Raw genomic sequence first — 19,509 nt, 5'->3', positions numbered from 1 at the left:
ATAGCCTGTTGTAAAATAGTAAAATTGTAAAATATGGGGGTAAGTGAGGTTTGTTAAAACAGTTTCCTGTGCTTTCCAGTCTCTTGCCTTAGTTTGCCAGTCATCCAGCCTGTCCTGGGGGGATGGCCAGAGTCATAGCTCCACAACTATATTCTTCCTATGTAGGCCCTGAATTTCACTTCTTGGAGATTTTTGTTACATAAATATATAATCAACTTATTTACCAAGAATGTGATTTATGTAGGTCCTTGCTTGCCATCTGCCCTTGACACTGGCAGAAGTTGTGCCCAGGACTTACTTTGTCCCCCTATTTTTCTTCCTTCCAGCAGTTTTACTCTGTTCAAAAGCAAACACTCCCACAGATATATCTTATCTTTTAGACATGCATCATGGGAATCCTCTGTCTTGACTCCTCTCATTTAATCACATAATCATAGAAAGACTTGGGTTGGAACAGACCTTATTGATCATCTAGTTCCAACCCCCCTTTTGCTATACCAGGTTACTCAAAGCACCATCCAACCTGGTCTTAAACACTTCCAGGGATGGCATGTCCACAACTTCTCTGAGCAACCTGTTCCAGTGCCTCACCTCCCTCACAGTAAAGAATTTCTTTCTAATATCTAATCTAAACCTACCCTCTGTCAGTGTAAAGCCATTCCTCCTTGTCCTGTCGCTACCTCCCCATATCAGAAGTCCCTCTCTAGCTCTTGGAAGCCTCCTTTAGGTACTGGAAGGCTGCTGTAAGGTCTCCTTGGAGCTTTCTCTTGTCCAGGCTGAACAACCCCAACTTGTTCAGTTTTCATTGGAGAGGTGCTGCCACCCCATGATCATCTTCATGGCCCCCCACTGGACTTGCTCCAGCTATTCCATGTCCTTCTTACTCTGAAGATCCCAGAGCTGGATGCAGTACTCCAGGTGGGGTCTCACAAGAGCAGAGTTTTGGTAGTTTTATTAATCTCCCCAAATGAGCAATGTTATTAACAGACCATGCTCCATTGCAATTTGGTGCATTTTGCAGCAAAGGTAAAAATCGAGATTTTTACAGCTAGACTTTAGATTTTGAGGAAGAAAACAATAAAGTAGTCATTACGTCTTCTGTGTATAGACCTAAGTCTAGAACAAGAAAATACAAATAGCCTTCTGAGACTGATAATGACTGCCTAGCTGCCTGTAGGAGTTTCTATTTTCTTTATAATTTCACTGTCATATTTGAGTGATATAACTGACAAGCCAGTGTTGAGCTAAGTCTCATATTTTTCAGGCCAAACAAAATTCATCAATAATTTTGCAGAGCCATTTCAGAAGGGAAATTTTACTCTGCTTCACACAGTGCAATAGAGTACTCAACTTAGCAGTACTAGATAGCTCTAGCCACATAAGTACAGAGAAAGAATGAAAAATGTTTTCTCAAGTTATAAGGAGCCAGATTCATAACCATCCGTCACTCGCCTGGGCAAGTTACTGATAAACTCCACAGGAAAATAACAAACAGCATATCCCTCTATCTTGGCTGGTGAAAATGAGATTCTTTCTCTGATTGATGTTAGTGGAGAGGCTTGTAAAAATGCATTTCCAACTGATTAGTTCAGAAGGTGTCAATCTCATGCAGTTTTATGACCTGCAGACTATACTCCAGATGTACATTTCCTTTTTATAAACTAACAAAGATGAATGGAGAAATTTGAGCATTTCTTTGGCAACTGCACCAGATATTGCCTGGGAGACCATACAGATATATAAAACTCCAAAACTATGTATTTAACTGTCAGTACCCCCAGCTTTGACACTGATCCAGTCTTCTAGAGTTAAAACCAACAAGGGAGGTCAGTACTTTGGCTAGGAAAGGGTTTCGTATTTTACAAGATTGAGACTAGAAAATCACAAGAGTCACAGACTATTCAAGGTTGGAAAGGCCTCTAGAAATCATCTAGTCCCACCCCCTGCTCAAAGCAGGATTAGCTAGAGTAGGTTGCTCAGGAATGTGCCCAGTTGGGTTTTGTAGGAGACTCTGCAACTTCCCTGGGCAGCCTGTTGCAATATCCAACCATTTTCACAGTAAAAAAAGTTTTTCTACTGTTCAGACCAAATTTCCTGTGTTTCAGCCTGTGTCCATTGTCTCTTTCCTTTTGCTGGGCACCACTGAAAGGTGGACTTTTTTACACCCTCCCATTAGTATCTGTACACACTGATGAGCTTTCTCTTCTCCAGCCTAAGCAGTCTCAACTCTCTCAGCCTTTCCACATAGGAGAGATGTGTCAAGCCCTTAACTGTCTACATGGCCCTTCACTGAGCTTTCTCTGGTATGTCTATGTCTCCTGTACCAGAAAGCCCAGCCTGCACACAGAGCTGTGTGTGCAGGTGTAGCCTCCCCAGTGCTAAGTAGAGGTAAATGATCACCTCTCCTGACCTGCTGGCAACACTCCTGATGCAGCCCAGAATGTTGTTGATGCCTTCTTTGCTGCAAGGTCATGTTGCTGCCTCATATTGATTTCATGTCCGCCAGGACTCCCAAGGTCTTCTCCACAAAGCTGTGTTCTGGAGCAGGGGGTTGCTCCTCCCCAGGTGCGGGACTTTGCCTTTCTCTTTGCTGAACTGCATGTGGTTCCTGTCAGCCCATTTCTCCAGCCTGAGTGTCTGTCTGAGTGGCAAGATGACCCTCTGGCATATCCTCATTGCAGGAAAAATGAATGTTCTTTCTTTTCTTATACAAAAGTTTAAACTTTGATATACGTAATGATGCCTTTTTCATCCCTTTTATTTTCCCTGAACTGATTTCAATGTCAGCCGAGTTAAATAAGAACTTCAGATGTGCAAACGAACAGAAATCCCAGTCCTTTACTAGCTTGCCAATCCTCTAACTGATCCACATAGCACAGCAATACTAAGAAGAAAACCTTTAGAAGATCTCTGTTTACTTACACTCTTTCAACATGTGATTGAACAAAAATGGATGATATTTTTCCCTTCAGAAAGAAGTTTTACTCTAAAGGCAGATTCTTTTGTGAGAGAAGCAGTCATGGCCTTCCTCCAAGTGCTGCATTGGTGTATTTTTCAGTTTAGTGCAGCAAGCAAGCTCCCTCTCTGATCTAAAGTGAATAATAAAATGTTTGAGCTATTTCAATCTTGCTGTTCTTTTGGGGAAACAATTATCAGCTCTGTGATACCATATTACATTCATCTAGAAATTTCCTGTAGCTGACATTTCCAGGCTCGTTTTCCTTACAACTTTACTTACAGCAAATTAGTAGTTATCAATTTGATCTTGATTTTAATCTTTCACCAAATTAGATTTCCAGTGATGTGACAGACCTAATGCTCCACATATGTGAATATTTCAGCACATAAACATAAAAGCACCCGTGTGTTTAAATCTTGTTTATACTGGCCAGCATTTCTTATCAGTTTATTCAGAATAAAATCTAAATGTTAAATACAGATTTTGTTCTCTCATACATTTTCATGTGAAAAACTTGTGGAAATTGCCTTTGCCACTAGCAACAAAATCTTTCTGCCAAGGTATAAAGGAATCCACCTTGATAAATGTTGTGAAATATTTAAAGCTACTTGCAGCATAGATATGCTAAAAAACTTGAGGGAAACAGCAGAGGGGAAGTTATTTACTTCTTTTCTCTAGCAAACCAAATAACCTCACATAAAAGCTAATTAGACCCACTTGAAATGTTTGATATTTGTAAGTTACCAGTGTATGCAGAGCCTGAGCATCTTCGTTTTCTGGTTTGTTCAAATTGTTTTTAGAAAAGTGTTGAATAAATAAGTTTAATTTTTACATGATACTGAGTATATTCAGTTTGTATGGATTTCCATGGGAGTTTAAGAACCCAGTGGAAACAAATTCACTTTCTTTAATTGAAAGTGAATTCATTAAAATCTTAATTATGAGTATTCTTTCATACTATATAATTTTTTTAATCTCTCTGCTGGCTGACTCATTCTCACGCAGAGAGGCAGGAGGAAGAGTTTGTTCATTTATGTGACTTTCTGCCAACAGATGGGCTAGTTGACTGTATGGATCCTGACTGCTGTTTGCAGAGTTCTTGCCAAAACCAGCCTTATTGTCGTGGACTACCTGATCCCCAAGATATCATCAGCCAAAGCCAACAGTCTCCATCTCAGCAAGCTGCCAAAGCGTTTTATGACCGCATCAGTTTTCTCATCGGAGCAGACAGCACTCATGTCATACCTGGGGAAAGTCCTTTTAATAAGAGGTGAGCATGACTCATGAATACAAAAGAAATTGGAGAGTGTGTGAGATTCATGTGATAAGATCCACTATGACTGCAAATTTCATGGTATGGACTTCCAGCAAAGACTTTTGCTCTTAATATTTGAAATTGCTTGGGTTTTTCTCATTTCCTGCAAAATTCAAATTACCAGTGCCAGTAGGTTGCAGAAGGTACTTGCCATGCTTAGTGTCTGTATTCTAACAGGGCACTTCATTAATGATTAAATGAATCTTTATTTAACCAGTTGATTTAGGCTAGCACAGTTGGAAATATATCAAAGCAATGAAAACACTTCAGAAGGAAAAGCAAAGCTGCACTTTTTAAACTGAGCTCACTAAATAATATAAATTATGAATTAATGTAATAGAACTGTTAAGTGCACGACAGTATAATTGCGTAAACTATTTGACTGGTGCTCTATGAAGCAGTAATGACCTGAAAATAAACCAGTAACAGGAAGCAGGTGTCTGGGATCTCACTGAGTGAAAGAAGATGATTTACACTAGAGCTACTGCGTTTGCAGTAATTTAACAGCATTAATGCGTTTGGGCACAGCAGTTGATTAAAAGTTGTTGCACCAATGTTCGTTATTGCTCTTTTAAATTTTGTACTTCATAGTCCCTGCAGTTTTGTAGATTGCTTTGATACTAATTGAAAAGTACGTTTTTCTTTAAAAGTCTGCCAGAGCTATGACTTACAGTGAGAACATCTAGAGTTTACAAGTTCTTAAAATTCTTCTGTGAATTTTCTTAGTAACTCAGTACAGACAAAATAAACCAAAGTAAAATCAACAGTACTGAAACAAAATTATTATCTGTAGATTTTGAGGCATTTGTTTATACAATGTGAACTTGTAACAATGTGAACGAGTTCACAATTATGTGAACTTGTAAAAGGGTTAGAGTCTGAGGAATGTTTTTTTAATGATAGTTGATAAAATGTGGGGGGGGGAGGTGGATGTGTGTGTGTTCACTCCCTAGCTTTTATTCATTCAAAAGAGAATGAAAAAAACAAGCTTGTAATTTGATCCTGCATCTTTTTCACAGTCTTGCATCCGTCATAAGAGGCCAAGTATTAACTGCTGATGGAACGCCACTCATTGGAGTCAATGTCTCCTTTCTACACTATCCAGACTATGGATATACAATCACTCGCCAGGATGGAATGTAAGTTCCCTTTGAAGCACTTCTAAGTCACAAAGACAATAAAGGCTTTACTGAAGAGCTGCTTCTAAAACTAAGATAATAATAAAATAATGGAAACAAAAGACATTAACAAAGTGATTGACTAAAGTTGTACTTTGTACATTCTTCAAATGTAAAACATGCTGATTATATACTGTAGAAGTAGAAGGGCTTGCTTAGTTTAAACGCAGGATCCCAAACTCTCAATTCTCTCTGTGCGGTATTATGTAATATAATTTAATTGATTTCTCCATTGTTTCCAGTAGAGTCGTTCTGCCTTCAGAGCAGTACAATGGAATGAAGAATCAATCCATAAAATAGAGGCTGTGGATGGCTTTGGGAATTTGCTGACTAGCTAACCCTCTTGGGTTTTTTTTCTAGGTTTGACTTGGTAGCGAATGGTGGTGCCTCTCTGACACTGGTGTTTGAGCGATCACCATTCCTGACACAGTATCACACAGTGTGGATTCCCTGGAATGTGTTTTACGTCATGGATACCCTTGTCATGAAGAAGGAAGAGAATGACATTCCTAGTTGTGATCTAAGTGGATTTGTAAGGCCAAACCCTGTTATTGTGTCATCACCTTTATCCACCTTCTTTAGAATTTCTCCTGAAGATAGTCCTATCATCCCAGAGACACAGGTAAGGTGTGCTTCAAATAAATAGAATTTTATCACAGGCTAGTATTAAGCAACCGCAATGAAAACAATGCAAACTACTGTTCAAAAATAAATAATTCTGAATAAGTGCTAAGAGTTTGCAATGTGATTATTTTCAGAACAATTTATTTTTTCTATGGGATGATTTTTAAAATTTCATCTGAAAAAGAAAAGTAAGAAAGCTGGGTGTACATCAGTGTCTGGTTTTATATTTGTTTGCATCATTTAATTTACAGAATACCTTCATCAATGAGGCCCTGGCCCATAAAATCTGACTCTGGATTGCCCTCCTGTTAGAAGTGCACCTCAGAATTTGAAAATGAAAGGTGTTTTTCACTCTGTCTTAAAGACTCATATAGTTCGATTTATCTGTTTAGTCCTAAACAGATTTTTAAAAACTAAAAGAACTCTGCAGCACTGAGGGCAAGCCAATGACCATGTGTTTTAATCTACTTCTTCAGAATTTGAAATACCAAAAGTAAGACTTCACATCAAAATCTTGATTTAAATGGAAAAAGCTGTGGCTGGAATGGCTTTTTTTAATTTTTCTAAGATAGATGTATTAGATTCATCCATTAGTCTCTTGGCTCTTTAAGCATTTCAGTTGCATTTCAGAAGTGATATATGTCTCATCGTTGATTTTTGAACTTTTCCTAGTGAATGAAACAGTCCTCCTTCTGCCTCCCTCTTTCTCTTCCTTTCCTTTCTCTCTTTTTCTGTCCCCTACTTTCACTATGTTATAATTACATAGGGCACTCTTTTTCCCATTCACTAAGAAATGTCCTTGCCTCTTCAAGGGAAACGCAGAAAATGTATTCAAATGTTTTCATGCAGAGCTCTTAAGAAAAGAGCTAACTCATTAAGCAATTCGTGGTAGGAGCAGGTTTAAAGGAAATTACAACTAGACACTCATACAAATCTTTACTGTGTTAGAAAATTGTTGCTTTTATCCTCACTATCATTTCTGTGCCTTTGATACTTGCAAGTCAATTAAAAGAAAGTATTTGCAAAACAGAGTCCACTGAAAAACAGCTCTGATTTACTTGTTTTGGCAGCAGATGATAGATTCCATTCCTGAAATTACGGAAAATGGCTTAGATAGATGGGGTATAAATCAAGAAAAAGGTAATAATACAAGACTGTCAGAAAATACAAATTTTTAAAAAACACTTGTAATGTCAAGGTAAACAAAGTTATTTCATGAGCAGTGGGACTAATGAAGTCTGGGTTCCTACTACCTTGATGTAATTCCACTTATCTATCACATCCAGTCCTTTCCACACTGCATTCAGACTTTTTTTTTTTTTATCACAGGAGTCCCAACTTGACTACTTCTTCCCTACCTGAACCTTTTCTTTTTGTAATAAACCTAAAGGAACTGAATTATCTTTAGAGATTTCTATTGTTGTTTCAAATGTGGTTGAAATTGGTTTCCGTGTTCAAAGTTAAGAGGTGGGAGGTCTGATAGGCAGGACTGTTGGGTCAAGTTGATTTCCCTAGGAAACCAGCTGGAAGGCAAGATCATGTTCTCAGTGGATTCTAGGCAGTTGGTGCCAATAGGTCATTTATGATAAGGTAAAATGGTACTCTTGTTACATATGCAAGAAGTCTAGTTCCAGTATTATGTAAAAAAACCTTTAAGTACTGTTTTCTTCCTTATTCTTTGCTTATTGCATGCATAATTTCCTGCTTCAGCAAGTGGGAGCTGCACAGCCATGACTGGGACATACCCCTTCCAGATCAGGGTCCCCTCAGAAATGCATAATGCTCAACAATCTGTCTCCCAGAAAAGTCACTATTCTGAAAAAAGACAGGCAGAACCAGATCCCATTCAAAACTGTATGTTCAGCTCCAGAGGAACTCCCGTAGATCTTTTCATGAAAAAGAGTCAATGCCAGTTTAAAGTGTGGGAGACTGGATGAAGGCACAGAGAAAGAAATCATTGCCCATGTTCCTTCATTCAGTATTAGTCACCTTGTTCATGTGATGTGACAGGATTCACTATCACAAACTACAGGAGAAAATGAGTGCTGCTGTAATCATCCCTTGAAGTGTTTCATCATCTCTTGAATGTAGTATTTCCAGGAGTGTACTTAGTGGCTTATGAATCCTGGATTGATCAGAGGGGGAATTAAAGTCTGTGCCAAAGAAGCAGCAAGAAAGGAAACTGAAAAAAGAAGGCAAGCGGTAAAGGGGTGATCACAGACCCAAGAGATGGTTATTCAAGAAGGATGATAATAACATGTTAACTAAATTTGGACTACTTAGGCATAACTTTATCTACTTTTAATTGCAAGTTACCATGCTTTGCCTAGACTTAACTAGCTGAGATTGATCAGTGTGGAACAAGACAGTAAACTGCATGCAGATGAGGGAGATCAGGTTAAGCTGGAGATGCTTCTACATGTTTGATAATATTGTTACTCTCTTTTTCCAAATACAGTAAATGTCTGTTTGCCACATATCACCATGTAGTCTGACAGAAACCCACGAGTCACAATGAACACTTCTGAAATTGAGTATTTGAGGGATTCCTTGTCCTAAACTTCTGTTACTCGCTATTAGTGTGCCTTCTGCAAGTCCTGAGCAGCTTGATTCTGTCACCTCAAGTGTGTGGGAGAATGAAGACTGAATGTTTTCCTTCAAATTATATGTTCAAGTTTCCTTTCCTCAGACTCTCTCTCACTACTGGCAATACTATACAGCAGAAGTTGGCAAAAATTATTGCCAGAGGAATTCAGGATAAAGTATGGGCCTTGATGACTTAATAACAATGATTATTGGTAATTTAAGGTTGGCCAAATTTTCAGCAAATAAATTAATCCATTTTAACATTTAAACTGGCAGTATAATAGGATATCTAGCTATCCCAGCATTCACTGGATGCTGCATCCTAGTTTCACTTAGCTAATATCTCCACAACTTCAAGTTTGTACTGAGAAAAAAATGGAGATTACTTTTACAGCCAAATATCTTCATTCATATGTCCTTCTTTTCCCGCACAATTTCTGGTTTTCTTCTCTTTTGCTTTCTGAGGCTTCATATACACCTCCTTTTTCTGTTATGGACACATTTTTAGGTTTTTACATGTGTATGACTTTTCCTGTTTCTCTTCTCTGTGGTACCTCAACCATGTTTTAAATCTAGAAAAAACAAGTATTTTTCCCCTTTTTATTTCTCCTTGCTTTATAAGTTAACTTAAGAACCTCAATTCTAGGGGAGTGCTTTTTTTAAAAAGGAAAAAAAACACATTTTTATATCTTGAAATGAGCAGTTTCAGCTTCTACTTTAAGTATAACTTTGGTACTCTTTAATCTCAACCTTTATGTAATAGCAACGGTTGCCAATATCTAGCTGTATCTAAAAATGCCATCTTTACCCCTCTCAAACCAAGATGATGTTCCATTTCAATGCAGCACCTTAGCTGTTACTTCTCAGCAAACAACCTTTTACTGACACTAGGACTAAAATTTATACTCATTTCTGAAATTTGTCCTCAAATCTCTGTTGAAGTTGCTCAATTTGCCAAAAAAATCACAGCAATACAGCAGCCATTTTCCCCCCTAACTTCATTACTTATTCAAAGTTCTTAATACCCTCTGAGCATGTCGCCTGAATCATGCTATATTTTGGGGCAGGAAAGCATTCCAGAGCCTGGACAGCTTTAGTCCTGCTGGCCACGAGAGACGACGAGTCCTGCACAGTTTATGTGACTCAGACACGAGCTTGAACTCTCAGGACAACAAACTGTCTTTGTGAAAATTGAGGTGACCCTTATCCAGTCCCCTAGGTTAGATATTTCATAGCTGTCCTTCTGAGAAGCTTGATCATCCATAAGTAAAATGTCAACCATTAGAATTTGGTGGTTGGCCTATAATTCGGTCCCCTTAGGGTATCAGCCTTTCTGAAAATAGTTTGATACTCTATCTGGAAAAGGTAAAGTACAGACAGCTTGGTTGTGTTGGCAATTCCTGATGTGACTTTTATCCCAGTGACTTTCTTGATTGCTTTACAATTGATGTGTTGTCATGGCTCCCATAGGATGCTCTCTGCTGTGCCTGATGATTTAACTTTTCGGATGAACATTAAACTGTTTAATTCTCTTTGTAATGCTTGATTTTGGGAGAGAGACTGAGTTGCATAACCCTACCTCTACATTTCTAAAGTTCTCAAGAAAATAAGTTACTACAGGGGATATTTTATGGAAAGAAGAAAGTTATGAGTCAGATTTCCAGCAGGTATTTGAGGCTTCTGCAGAAACTAATAATAGGGGTTTGGGTTTTGTTTTAAACCTCGCTGAGAACTGCATGAGTGTCCTAGTTTCTAATTTGATAGTAATCCAAATACACAGTGGAATGTCTTGAAAATTGAAACTTCAAGGTGTCCTCTTTATTGCCTGTTATCTCAGCCAAGAGTACTGGAAGACCACCTATGTGTTTAACACTGCTCTTCCAGAGTTCCAGTTGTAAAAGAAGCAATGGTCGTAACAGGAGACCAGTGAAGTCCATTAAATTGTGTCCTATTACAAGCATATTATTTCTTTTTCTACTCTTGCTTACAGAGACCTCCATCTGTTAGACTGGTTTTAATGTGCAGTATATGAGACTCCTGCTGATGTCTTGAGGAGGAATTTATCTTTTGTTCCTGGGTGGTTTGTGCTTTTCCCTCAAAGTCTCAGAAAAGGAACGTCTTCATAATCACTTATCTCTCTAGAGAGAGGTGTTTTTGTTCATGTAGAAAAGATTCGCATGTTCTCTGGCTTAGATACTGTCTATATATGAGGCTGAGGGAAAGCAGACTAGATATTCAAATAGAAATGAGGCCACTCTTACATCCTTTAAGGTGATGATGCTGCTTGTCATTTCTTCTCAGTGATGGCAGGCTCTTGGTGAGTAACAAAGAAATATTAAAAGAATGAGAATTAAGAATTTATAAATCTGAATTTGATTTGTCTTGTATCTTCCAATTCCTCATTTATTTCCTACAGCTCTATTATAATCTCACTGGAGAACAACAGTTTTATGTCTACATATATCAGATGTAAATAATTATAATGTCAGACAATAAGTCAAAATACTATTTCTGATTTTTTTATACTGTTATTGGGAGGGAGGCAGATATAATTAATACTGTATAAATCTTTCTTTAGATCCCAAAAAAAGTGCTAATTTAGAGGATGGTGTAGCACCTGCTGCCCTCCTCAAAAGCATAAACCACATTACTTGACCCTATTCAAGACAGACAGTCAATTGTTTAGAAGCAGCATCCAAGGATTTCTCTAGCATAGAGCTAACAGCACTTGTTTAGCAGCCAAGTTTTGATCCCACTGAAGTCTTAAGCCTAGTATTTGTGACAGTGCTTCCTAAAGTCTGCTTTCTACTAGTATTAATTAGTGTTTGGTCTTCAGACTTTAGGACCAGGAGACAGAAGAGTAAAATAAAGCTTTCCAAATACACCACCCCAAGAGTGTTCCTGTAAAACCATCGAGGTTCTAAGCTTGTGCATCAAGCATCCTTTCCCTCTCTTTCCACTAAAGAAACATTACCTTTATAAATGTGCCTAGATACATTTTTCCTCTTTTTTTTTTTTTGTTTGTTTATTTGTTTGTTTTGTTTGGGGATTTTTTTGTTGTTGTTGTTTGTTTTTGGGGGGTTTTTTGTTTTGTTTGTGGGGTTTTTTGTTTTTAATTAAACCAGGACACTTGGAAGCTGTTTATCCAAAGTGCTGGCTGCAGTGCTTCTGTTCTGACTGAGGTATAGGACAGTATAGGCTCTCATTACATTACATAGAAATATTTCATGTCTATCCATCACCCACAAAAGCTCCTCAGCTCAGACGAAAAGACAAGGTAGAGGAGGGGAGGAACCTTTTAAAAATGAAATTGAATTATTGTGCCTCTCTGAAAAGTGAAAGTGATAAGCTGATACCTGAGTAGTGAATATTGATCAGGAAATGTGGAAAAAATTTTCCCTGAGGCACCCTACTTATCTGTCTTCAAAATAAATGGAAGAATGCTCTAGTTCAAAGTATTTGCAATCCAGTGGTAATGGAAATAATAAAATACCTAAAAGTTCTTCCTGCTCCTACAGAAGCAATTAGACATCTCAACTCAAATGTGAAGCCTTTATTACATATCCACAGTTGGGACATGGATGGCAGCCTAAGAAGGGGCAATTTTTGCTTAGATTAAAGATGCTTTTTTGCTTTTGGAAAAAGCAGTTGGGATGTTTTCCCTTTCCTCCATGCTTCCTTTCCCCCCATAAAAATAAAGGAGATGTCTTTGAAACCTTTCAGCAGAAATTATCAACTAAGCAGCTTCAGTATAATGAAGAATTTAGACTTGACTTTTTAGAAAAAAGGTGAAAGGTTGTAATTTCTTACATTCTTAAGTGAAGGCCAGATATAGATGATACTTCCTAATGGATTGTCATGTAACATTATGTCAGACATCCTTTTATGATAGCTGCATTGTTCTGTTTAATTTCCAGATCTTTCAAATACTGTATTTTTCTCTTAACAATGCATAGGTACTGCACGAAGAAACAACAATACCAGGAACCGACTTGAAGTTGTCATACTTGAGCTCCAGAGCTGCAGGATATAAATCTGTACTGAAGATTACTATGACCCAGTCTGTTATACCATTTAATTTAATGAAGGTTCATCTTATGGTGGCAGTGGTGGGAAGACTGTTCCAAAAATGGTTCCCTGCATCCCCAAATCTAGCTTACACTTTCATATGGGATAAAACTGATGCATACAATCAGAGAGTCTATGGATTATCTGAAGCTGTTGGTATGTGTTACGGAGGGTTTTTTTTGATTCTTAGTGTTGTCTTGAAGATAGGGAAGCAGATCTCAAAGGCTTGTATCCATCAAGTAGAAAATGCTTAGCAGAATAAGATGAGAAGTAACAATGGATATTAAAACATATTAAAAAAATACTAATCTAAACATTGCATTATAAGAAAAAAATGCCTTTTAAATGGAAAAAGAAACCACTATATTTTTTCACTTTAATTCTTCCCCATGAAGTAGCCCTCAGCCTAATAATACAGTATGATATTTAGTCTGCATACTCCATGTACTTGAAAGCACAATAATAACAATCTGACTTACATCACAAAAGGGCTTTCCTCTGTATCTGTCCTAATCCACTTACTCTTAGTAACTAAAAATATTTTAATAACCCAGGATTTGTTTAATACTTTCAGCACATGTAAGGAAGTCATAGGAACTTTCAGGTAGCCTAGGAGAGCAAAAGAACATATGTAGATTAAGGAAATCACATTCTTTAAACTCTTCTTCAGAACAAGATCCTATACTTAATGAGGAAATGTACTCTTCTTTCAGTGTCTGTAGGTTACGAGTATGAGTCTTGCTTGGATCTAACTCTCTGGGAAAAGCGGACTGCCATTTTGCAGGGTTATGAACTGGATGCCTCCAATATGGGTGGCTGGACATTGGATAAGCATCATGTATTGGATGTTCAGAATGGTAAGGAGTTCGTTTTCTTCTTGCTCATTTTACGACTCCACTGCCCTGCACTTCAGGTCTCTCATTCAAACTTTTTGACTGTTTGCTCTGTTATTTTAAAAAAAGAAAATTATAGACCATTTTGCATATGGTAAATGCTTTGAGCTTCCCTGGCTCCCCAGGGAAGTGATCACATTGCCAAGCCTTGCCACAGTTCAGGAAGCGTTTGGACAATGCTATCAGGCACGTACTGTGATTCCTGGGTTTTTCAAGTGCAGGAGCAGGGGTCAGACTCAATAATCCTGTGGGTCCCTTCCAACTGAGGATATTCTGTGATTCTGTGATTTACAGTGAATGTCATGCTTCTTCATCCTATAAATACATATGCATAAATAAGTTCATCAGATACTATCAGCCTTTGTTGGATATACTGTTTTGGGTTGACCCTGGCTGGATGCCAGGTGCCCACCAAAGCCACACTGTCGTTCACCTTCCCAGCTGGACAGGGGAGGGAAAGCAAACCAAAAGACTTGCGGATCAAAATGAGGTCAGGGAGAGATCACTCATGGGTTACCGTCACGGATTAAAAAAGACTCAACTTGGGAAAATTAGTTTAATTTATTATCAATCAAATCACAGTAGGATAATGAGAAAGAAAACCAAATCTTAAAAACAACTTCTCCACCTCCTCTCTGCCAGCAGTGCAAGGACACAGAGGATGTGTATCGCTTCTGACTGGTAGAGAAATAAGGTAACCAAATCAAGGGAAAAGGTGTCATTGTACCTAATTTTAAATTAAAAACAAAACAAAACAAAACCAATAACCCCTATGCAAACTACTGTAAAGTAATCCATCTAAAAATATAAAGAGCTATAATTATAAATATATATATAAGATTGCTTCTGCTCACAAGGTAAATTGATGGTGGCTTTAAATTATGTTTAAGAGTACATTTGACAAGTAATGACTTTTCAAAGTAGCATGTGTCTAATTGAATAAACGAAGTGGAGAGTTGTAATGACAAGGTGGATGAGCTGCATAAATTTATTCAGAAGAGACTGCAGACAGTGTTTGTGTGAGCATCCCAAACTACTGCAGTAAATAGTCTAATGTACATCTTTTATTCTGTGATAATAGAGGAGAAATGTGAAGGACCAATTTTTCAAGGTAATGACAGAATAAATCAGATGCAAACATTTAAAGAAGAAAGCAAAGTTGTTTTTTCTCATACCTTTCAGTACAAAGAGTGCACTTTGGGAATGACGATAGAAAAAGAAATGCATCCTAAGTTTCTTATAAACATCTCAAAAGATAACTGTATCCCTCAGCCCCAAACTGCCTTGAAACTCTGGGCATGCAATCAATAAAACACAGATCACTGTAAAGTACAAAGTGACACGTGGTTTACATGGATTGTACGTTTTCATTTTTTCCAATTTTATCATGTATATTTGTTTTACATTTATAATCTCTTGCATTTTATGATATTAAAAGCAGTGAAAATACCTCAAACATTTAAAGAAGAAAGCAAAGTTGTTTTTTCTCATACCTTTCAGTACAAAGAGTGCACTTTGGGAATGACGATAGAAAAAGAAATGCATCCTAAGTTTCTTATAAACATCTCAAAAGATAACTGTATCCCTCAGCCCCAAACTGCCTTGAAACTCTGGGCATGCAATCAATAAAACACAGATCACTGTAAAGTACAAAGTGACACGTGGTTTACATGGATTGTACCACGGAAAGACATATTGTGACTTATGAGTATAACCATAATAGCTGACCATTTGTAGAGGACACCTTAATGGGTTCATTATGAGATTCAACAGTGTGGTCCTGGCAACATTTTAACACACTTTTTTTTTTCCCTAAGACTGAGGATTTAACATAAAGCATCCATTTTTCCTCTCAGATTTCCTGTGTAGGCTATAATGGAAGAAAAATACTGCTGGCACATTGCTTTGTCTTCACGAAATTATTGTTTCTTTCATGCCTCAAAGCAGAATTAAGTTTTAGAAGTAGGTTGGTCTGGCACCACATTTTTTTTGTTGTTTTGACATTTTTAATAACTGCCTATAACTGCAGACATGGTATTGAGGCAGACTTTGTTGCCAGAGGAACATTTTCTTTGTGAGCTGAGTAAAGCATCTTTATAGTGTAAAATTGAAGCAATCTACTACTTTTTGAAGTGGCTCTTTAATTAATATTTACAATTTGCAGCGGTAATCCACTTTAGATTACATTCGACATTATATTCATAATTAGATATACTAGGACTTCAGGAATACAATTTGCAAATATATTTTTTCTCTTTTTCTATAACAAATGCACAGAATGTCAGTCATTTCTGGGCAATTTCAAAACTGTAAAGATGTAGGAACATGGACCTTGCTTTCATCAATACACCTTATATTTCCTTTAACATGACAGTTTTTATTCTGAATTACAGCTATTAAAATTATTAACATTTAAAAATAAGAACGAAGGAAAACATTTTTGTGTTCTAAGTGCTAGAATATTTAGTATTTCTGCTACATCTTGTGGACAAGGTAATTTAATATTTGCATGTCTGTGACTTAAATATAACTATAAATGTTTTAACAAAGTTCTGTTCCTTGTAGTGAGAAAAATATGGTGGTGAAACAAAATTCATTAAAGTTATACTAATCAGCTAAAAGAATATTTAGAATACATGTGCATCATTTTGTGTACATACATTCAGAGTTTTTAAAAACTGGTTTTTTGGGTTTTTTTAATGTCATCTGCCAGGAATCCTCTACAAAGGAAATGGTGAAAATCAATTTATATCTCAGCAACCTCCAGTTGTTAGTAGCATTATGGGCAATGGGAGACGACGCAGCATCTCCTGTCCGAGTTGTAATGGTCAAGCTGATGGTAATAAGCTACTGGCTCCCGTTGCCTTAGCTAGTGGGATAGATGGCAGTCTGTATGTGGGGGATTTCAACTACGTTCGTCGGATATTCCCGTCTGGAAATGTAACTAGTGTTCTGGAGCTAAGGTATGTTTTTTTCTCATGTTGGACTTTTGGAGTTGTGAATTACTGTGTCAAATCAAAGTATTTAATTGATTTCTAACATGGTGTAAGGTTGAGTTTCCAGATGCTTTTGGGAACAAAAAAAAAAAAATTGAGTCAAAATATTTTAAAACATTTGAAAAGGTATTTAAAACTGAAGTGAAAACACGTTATCCTCATAAAATATTTTAACTGTGCTTATTTAAATGTGAGAACTCAATCTACCCAAAGTCATAATTCTGTGGATTTTAAGGGTTAACCTACGCAATCAGTGTAAGTGGACAAGAGATGATCATTCACCACTTCACTAATGATAGATGTAAATGTTGTCTTCTTCTCATCTTTTAACATCCTTTCTGAATGTTTGTCTAATAATGTTTTTCTGTTCTTTTTTACTTGCTCCCACCAAGAAATAAAGATTTTAGACATAGGTAAGCATTCCTTAAAGAAGATTTATATTTTTCTAACTGTTCTTCTTTCTTTTTTAACAAATGAATGCTTATAATGGAGAAGTCATTTCTGAGATGTATTACTAGAAAAGAGGAGTATTTTTCAAAAATAATGAGTTCATATGTTTTAGTTATGTCAGCTGTCAGGCGGTATCGTCCTTTCGGATACAAGTTCCTCTTTTCTCATCACTCTCTGTCCGCAGTCAGGCTTCTTTTTATGCTTGTGTATGCCCTCCTTTGCTGTTCCCTCATTTCTGCTCACTCCTTGCTGGCAGCACTTTTGCTGATCCTATAAAAACTCACTCATTAATCAGATACCCCAAATACGATGAGAATGGCATATAAGTAATAAAATTATAAAAGTATCAAGGGAGTTCATTTCATTAGCCTTTTGATGTTGAGTCTTTTCAGGCTCACATTTAAGAGATTTGTTTCTTTAAAGATGAACTTCTTTTAATAGTGGAAGTTGAAATAATAATAACAGAAGTCCAGGAGTTTTTAAAATATACTAAGACTTACAGGACTGGTCATAATGATCAGAGGATTGTAATACAACATTTCTCCATCCTGGCATTGTTACAATAATGGCAAGAACAGAAGAAGGTGGATGCTTAGAATTGCTTTGCCACAGCAGTTGGTGCTGATAAGAATAAAAAAACAGAGTCATGCTACAATCTTTTTGGAGACATGAAACCCTGCCAACCTTTATAACAAAACTGCTAAGTATACACCCTAGCAGGCCCACTGGTCCCTTTCTCTCCTTTTTGCTGCCAGTCATTTTCCTTCCTTGTTTTTAAACAAATCCCACTGAGTCATATCTCTCTTGTCCTCATTTTTTAAATTCACTTTTCTTTGGACATACTTCTTTGTGAGGAAGGGTTTCATGTTTTAAGAAGCATGTTTCAAATGTGTTAGGCAATAAAATTCCATGACTAAAATAAGGTGTTCGCATTGGTGCTAATTATCAGAATTGAAAGCTTTTACAAAGTCTAGTCAGTTTTATGGGATTTTTTTCCATGTGTGACTCAGAGGCAGTCTCTTCTGTTTGGTGGGTTTAGGTTTTCAGTATTACATTTAGTTTGTATTTGTTCCATTACTCCTAAAAGAAGTATATCCCTTGTGGTGTCACAAAGTTGTAATTGCAACTGGATAAGACACTGTCTTGACAAATGTATGGAATGCGGAATAATACTTGGAATGTGGAATGTACAAATAGGATTAAAGAGCAGATGCGTAATGAGGTTTGTTTTGCTGTGATTTAGTAGCACCACTGTCTCCTGCCTCTGGCAGAACTATGGTCAAAGGCTCAACTGTGGCATTTCAGAAACTGGATCCCTGTGTGTAAGAAAAGTTGGTGGGGAAGAATATTGAAGCTTTTTTGCTTTATTCATGTCTACACATGCAGAAGCTCGGGGTAGCAAAATTGCAATCATACCACACAAATTAGTGTAACAGCATGTGCCCATATAGTGGCAGTGAAGTGGGGGTTCCTCCTGAGGCAGAAGGAGATGGAGAGGACTGTGGAGAACTGGCTCTGCAGGAGCCATTTTGGAGCCAGTAGGCAGGAGATGTGGAGCCCACTGTGCAGCCTTGCAGTTGCAAGGTTGGCAGCTTGTTGGCAGCTTTTTATTCTATTAATTTAGCTGTTTCTCATTTAAGATGCGTAAACTTTTAGGATCCACCAAATCCTATTGCCATGGGCTCCCCGGCTAAGAACAGACTGGAAGACCAAATATCTTCTTTCGTCTTCATGCATTTATACAGAGTCCTGTGAAATGCTGTAGAGGGAAACACATCTGTGTGGCCTGTAAGAGAAGGGAGCAAAGGTCCAGTTTCACTGTCAAGCCCTTAAGGACTACTAAGGAGATTCCAGCTTAAACTGCAGTTTGGAAAACAGCCCTCAACAGATCACTTTGCAATGTATAATTGCTAGGTATTAGAACTAAGAAAATGTGTTCCTCAAGTAACTGAACAAGTCTGAATTCTAGTTCAGGTCTCTTATCTATTCAAGCATTCAGCTTTCCTTTCTGTAAACACAGTGCTTTAGCACAGAATGTGATGTGTCTCCCACCTCAAGTAGCCTGTACTCTAAATTAGAGAGAGAATGCAGATCCAATTTATCCTCTCATGTACTAGTGACCTCACATCTTTTCAATCTCAAAGCTGAACTGATGTCTTTATACACACTGCTGCCTGTGGGTGATTAATGCTGATAGGCATTCATGGAAGAAGGAATGTTTAGAAGGACTTTGAAGATAGGGAGGTCATTTGTAGGCTATGGCACTATCCCAAGTCTATAGAGAGCCAGAAAAAAAAGTTTAGCAAAACATAAAAACAACTTGGAGGGTATATAGTTTAGAGGGCACACAGCGAAGGCAAGAGAGAGGGGGACTGAAGCAGGAAGAGTATTTTTAAAAAAATCTGTGCATAGAGAGTAGTACAGGTGATCTGCCTAGATT

At 37.5% G+C, this 19,509-nt stretch overlaps 1 protein-coding gene across 8 annotated transcripts in view; it reads left to right on the top strand.

The window, feature by feature from the left end:
* The window catches only part of TENM3 (teneurin transmembrane protein 3), a 1,265,035-nt gene that overhangs the window by 1,204,759 nt on the left and 40,767 nt on the right, over positions 1–19,509 (top strand). For 7 of the 8 annotated variants that reach the window (XM_039388717.1, XM_039388715.1, XM_039388714.1 and 4 more), the window contains 7 exons: positions 4,013–4,229; positions 5,294–5,413; positions 5,813–6,074; positions 12,619–12,886; positions 13,444–13,587; positions 16,337–16,586; positions 17,012–17,032. In XM_039388717.1, the coding sequence (XP_039244651.1) occupies positions 4,013–4,229; positions 5,294–5,413; positions 5,813–6,074; positions 12,619–12,886; positions 13,444–13,587; positions 16,337–16,586; positions 17,012–17,032 (1,282 nt within the window). The remainder of the gene's footprint in view (positions 1–4,012; positions 4,230–5,293; positions 5,414–5,812; positions 6,075–12,618; positions 12,887–13,443; positions 13,588–16,336; positions 16,587–17,011; positions 17,033–19,509) is intronic. The other variant, XM_039388716.1, reaches the window with a different exon arrangement.

Source organism: Pipra filicauda, unplaced genomic scaffold (assembly GCF_003945595.2).
Source record: "Pipra filicauda isolate LSUMZ 115617 unplaced genomic scaffold, ASM394559v2 scaffold67_size6003252_pilon, whole genome shotgun sequence".
NCBI lineage: Eukaryota > Metazoa > Chordata > Aves > Passeriformes > Pipridae > Pipra > Pipra filicauda.
This window is presented reverse-complemented; position numbering and strand designations above follow the sequence as displayed.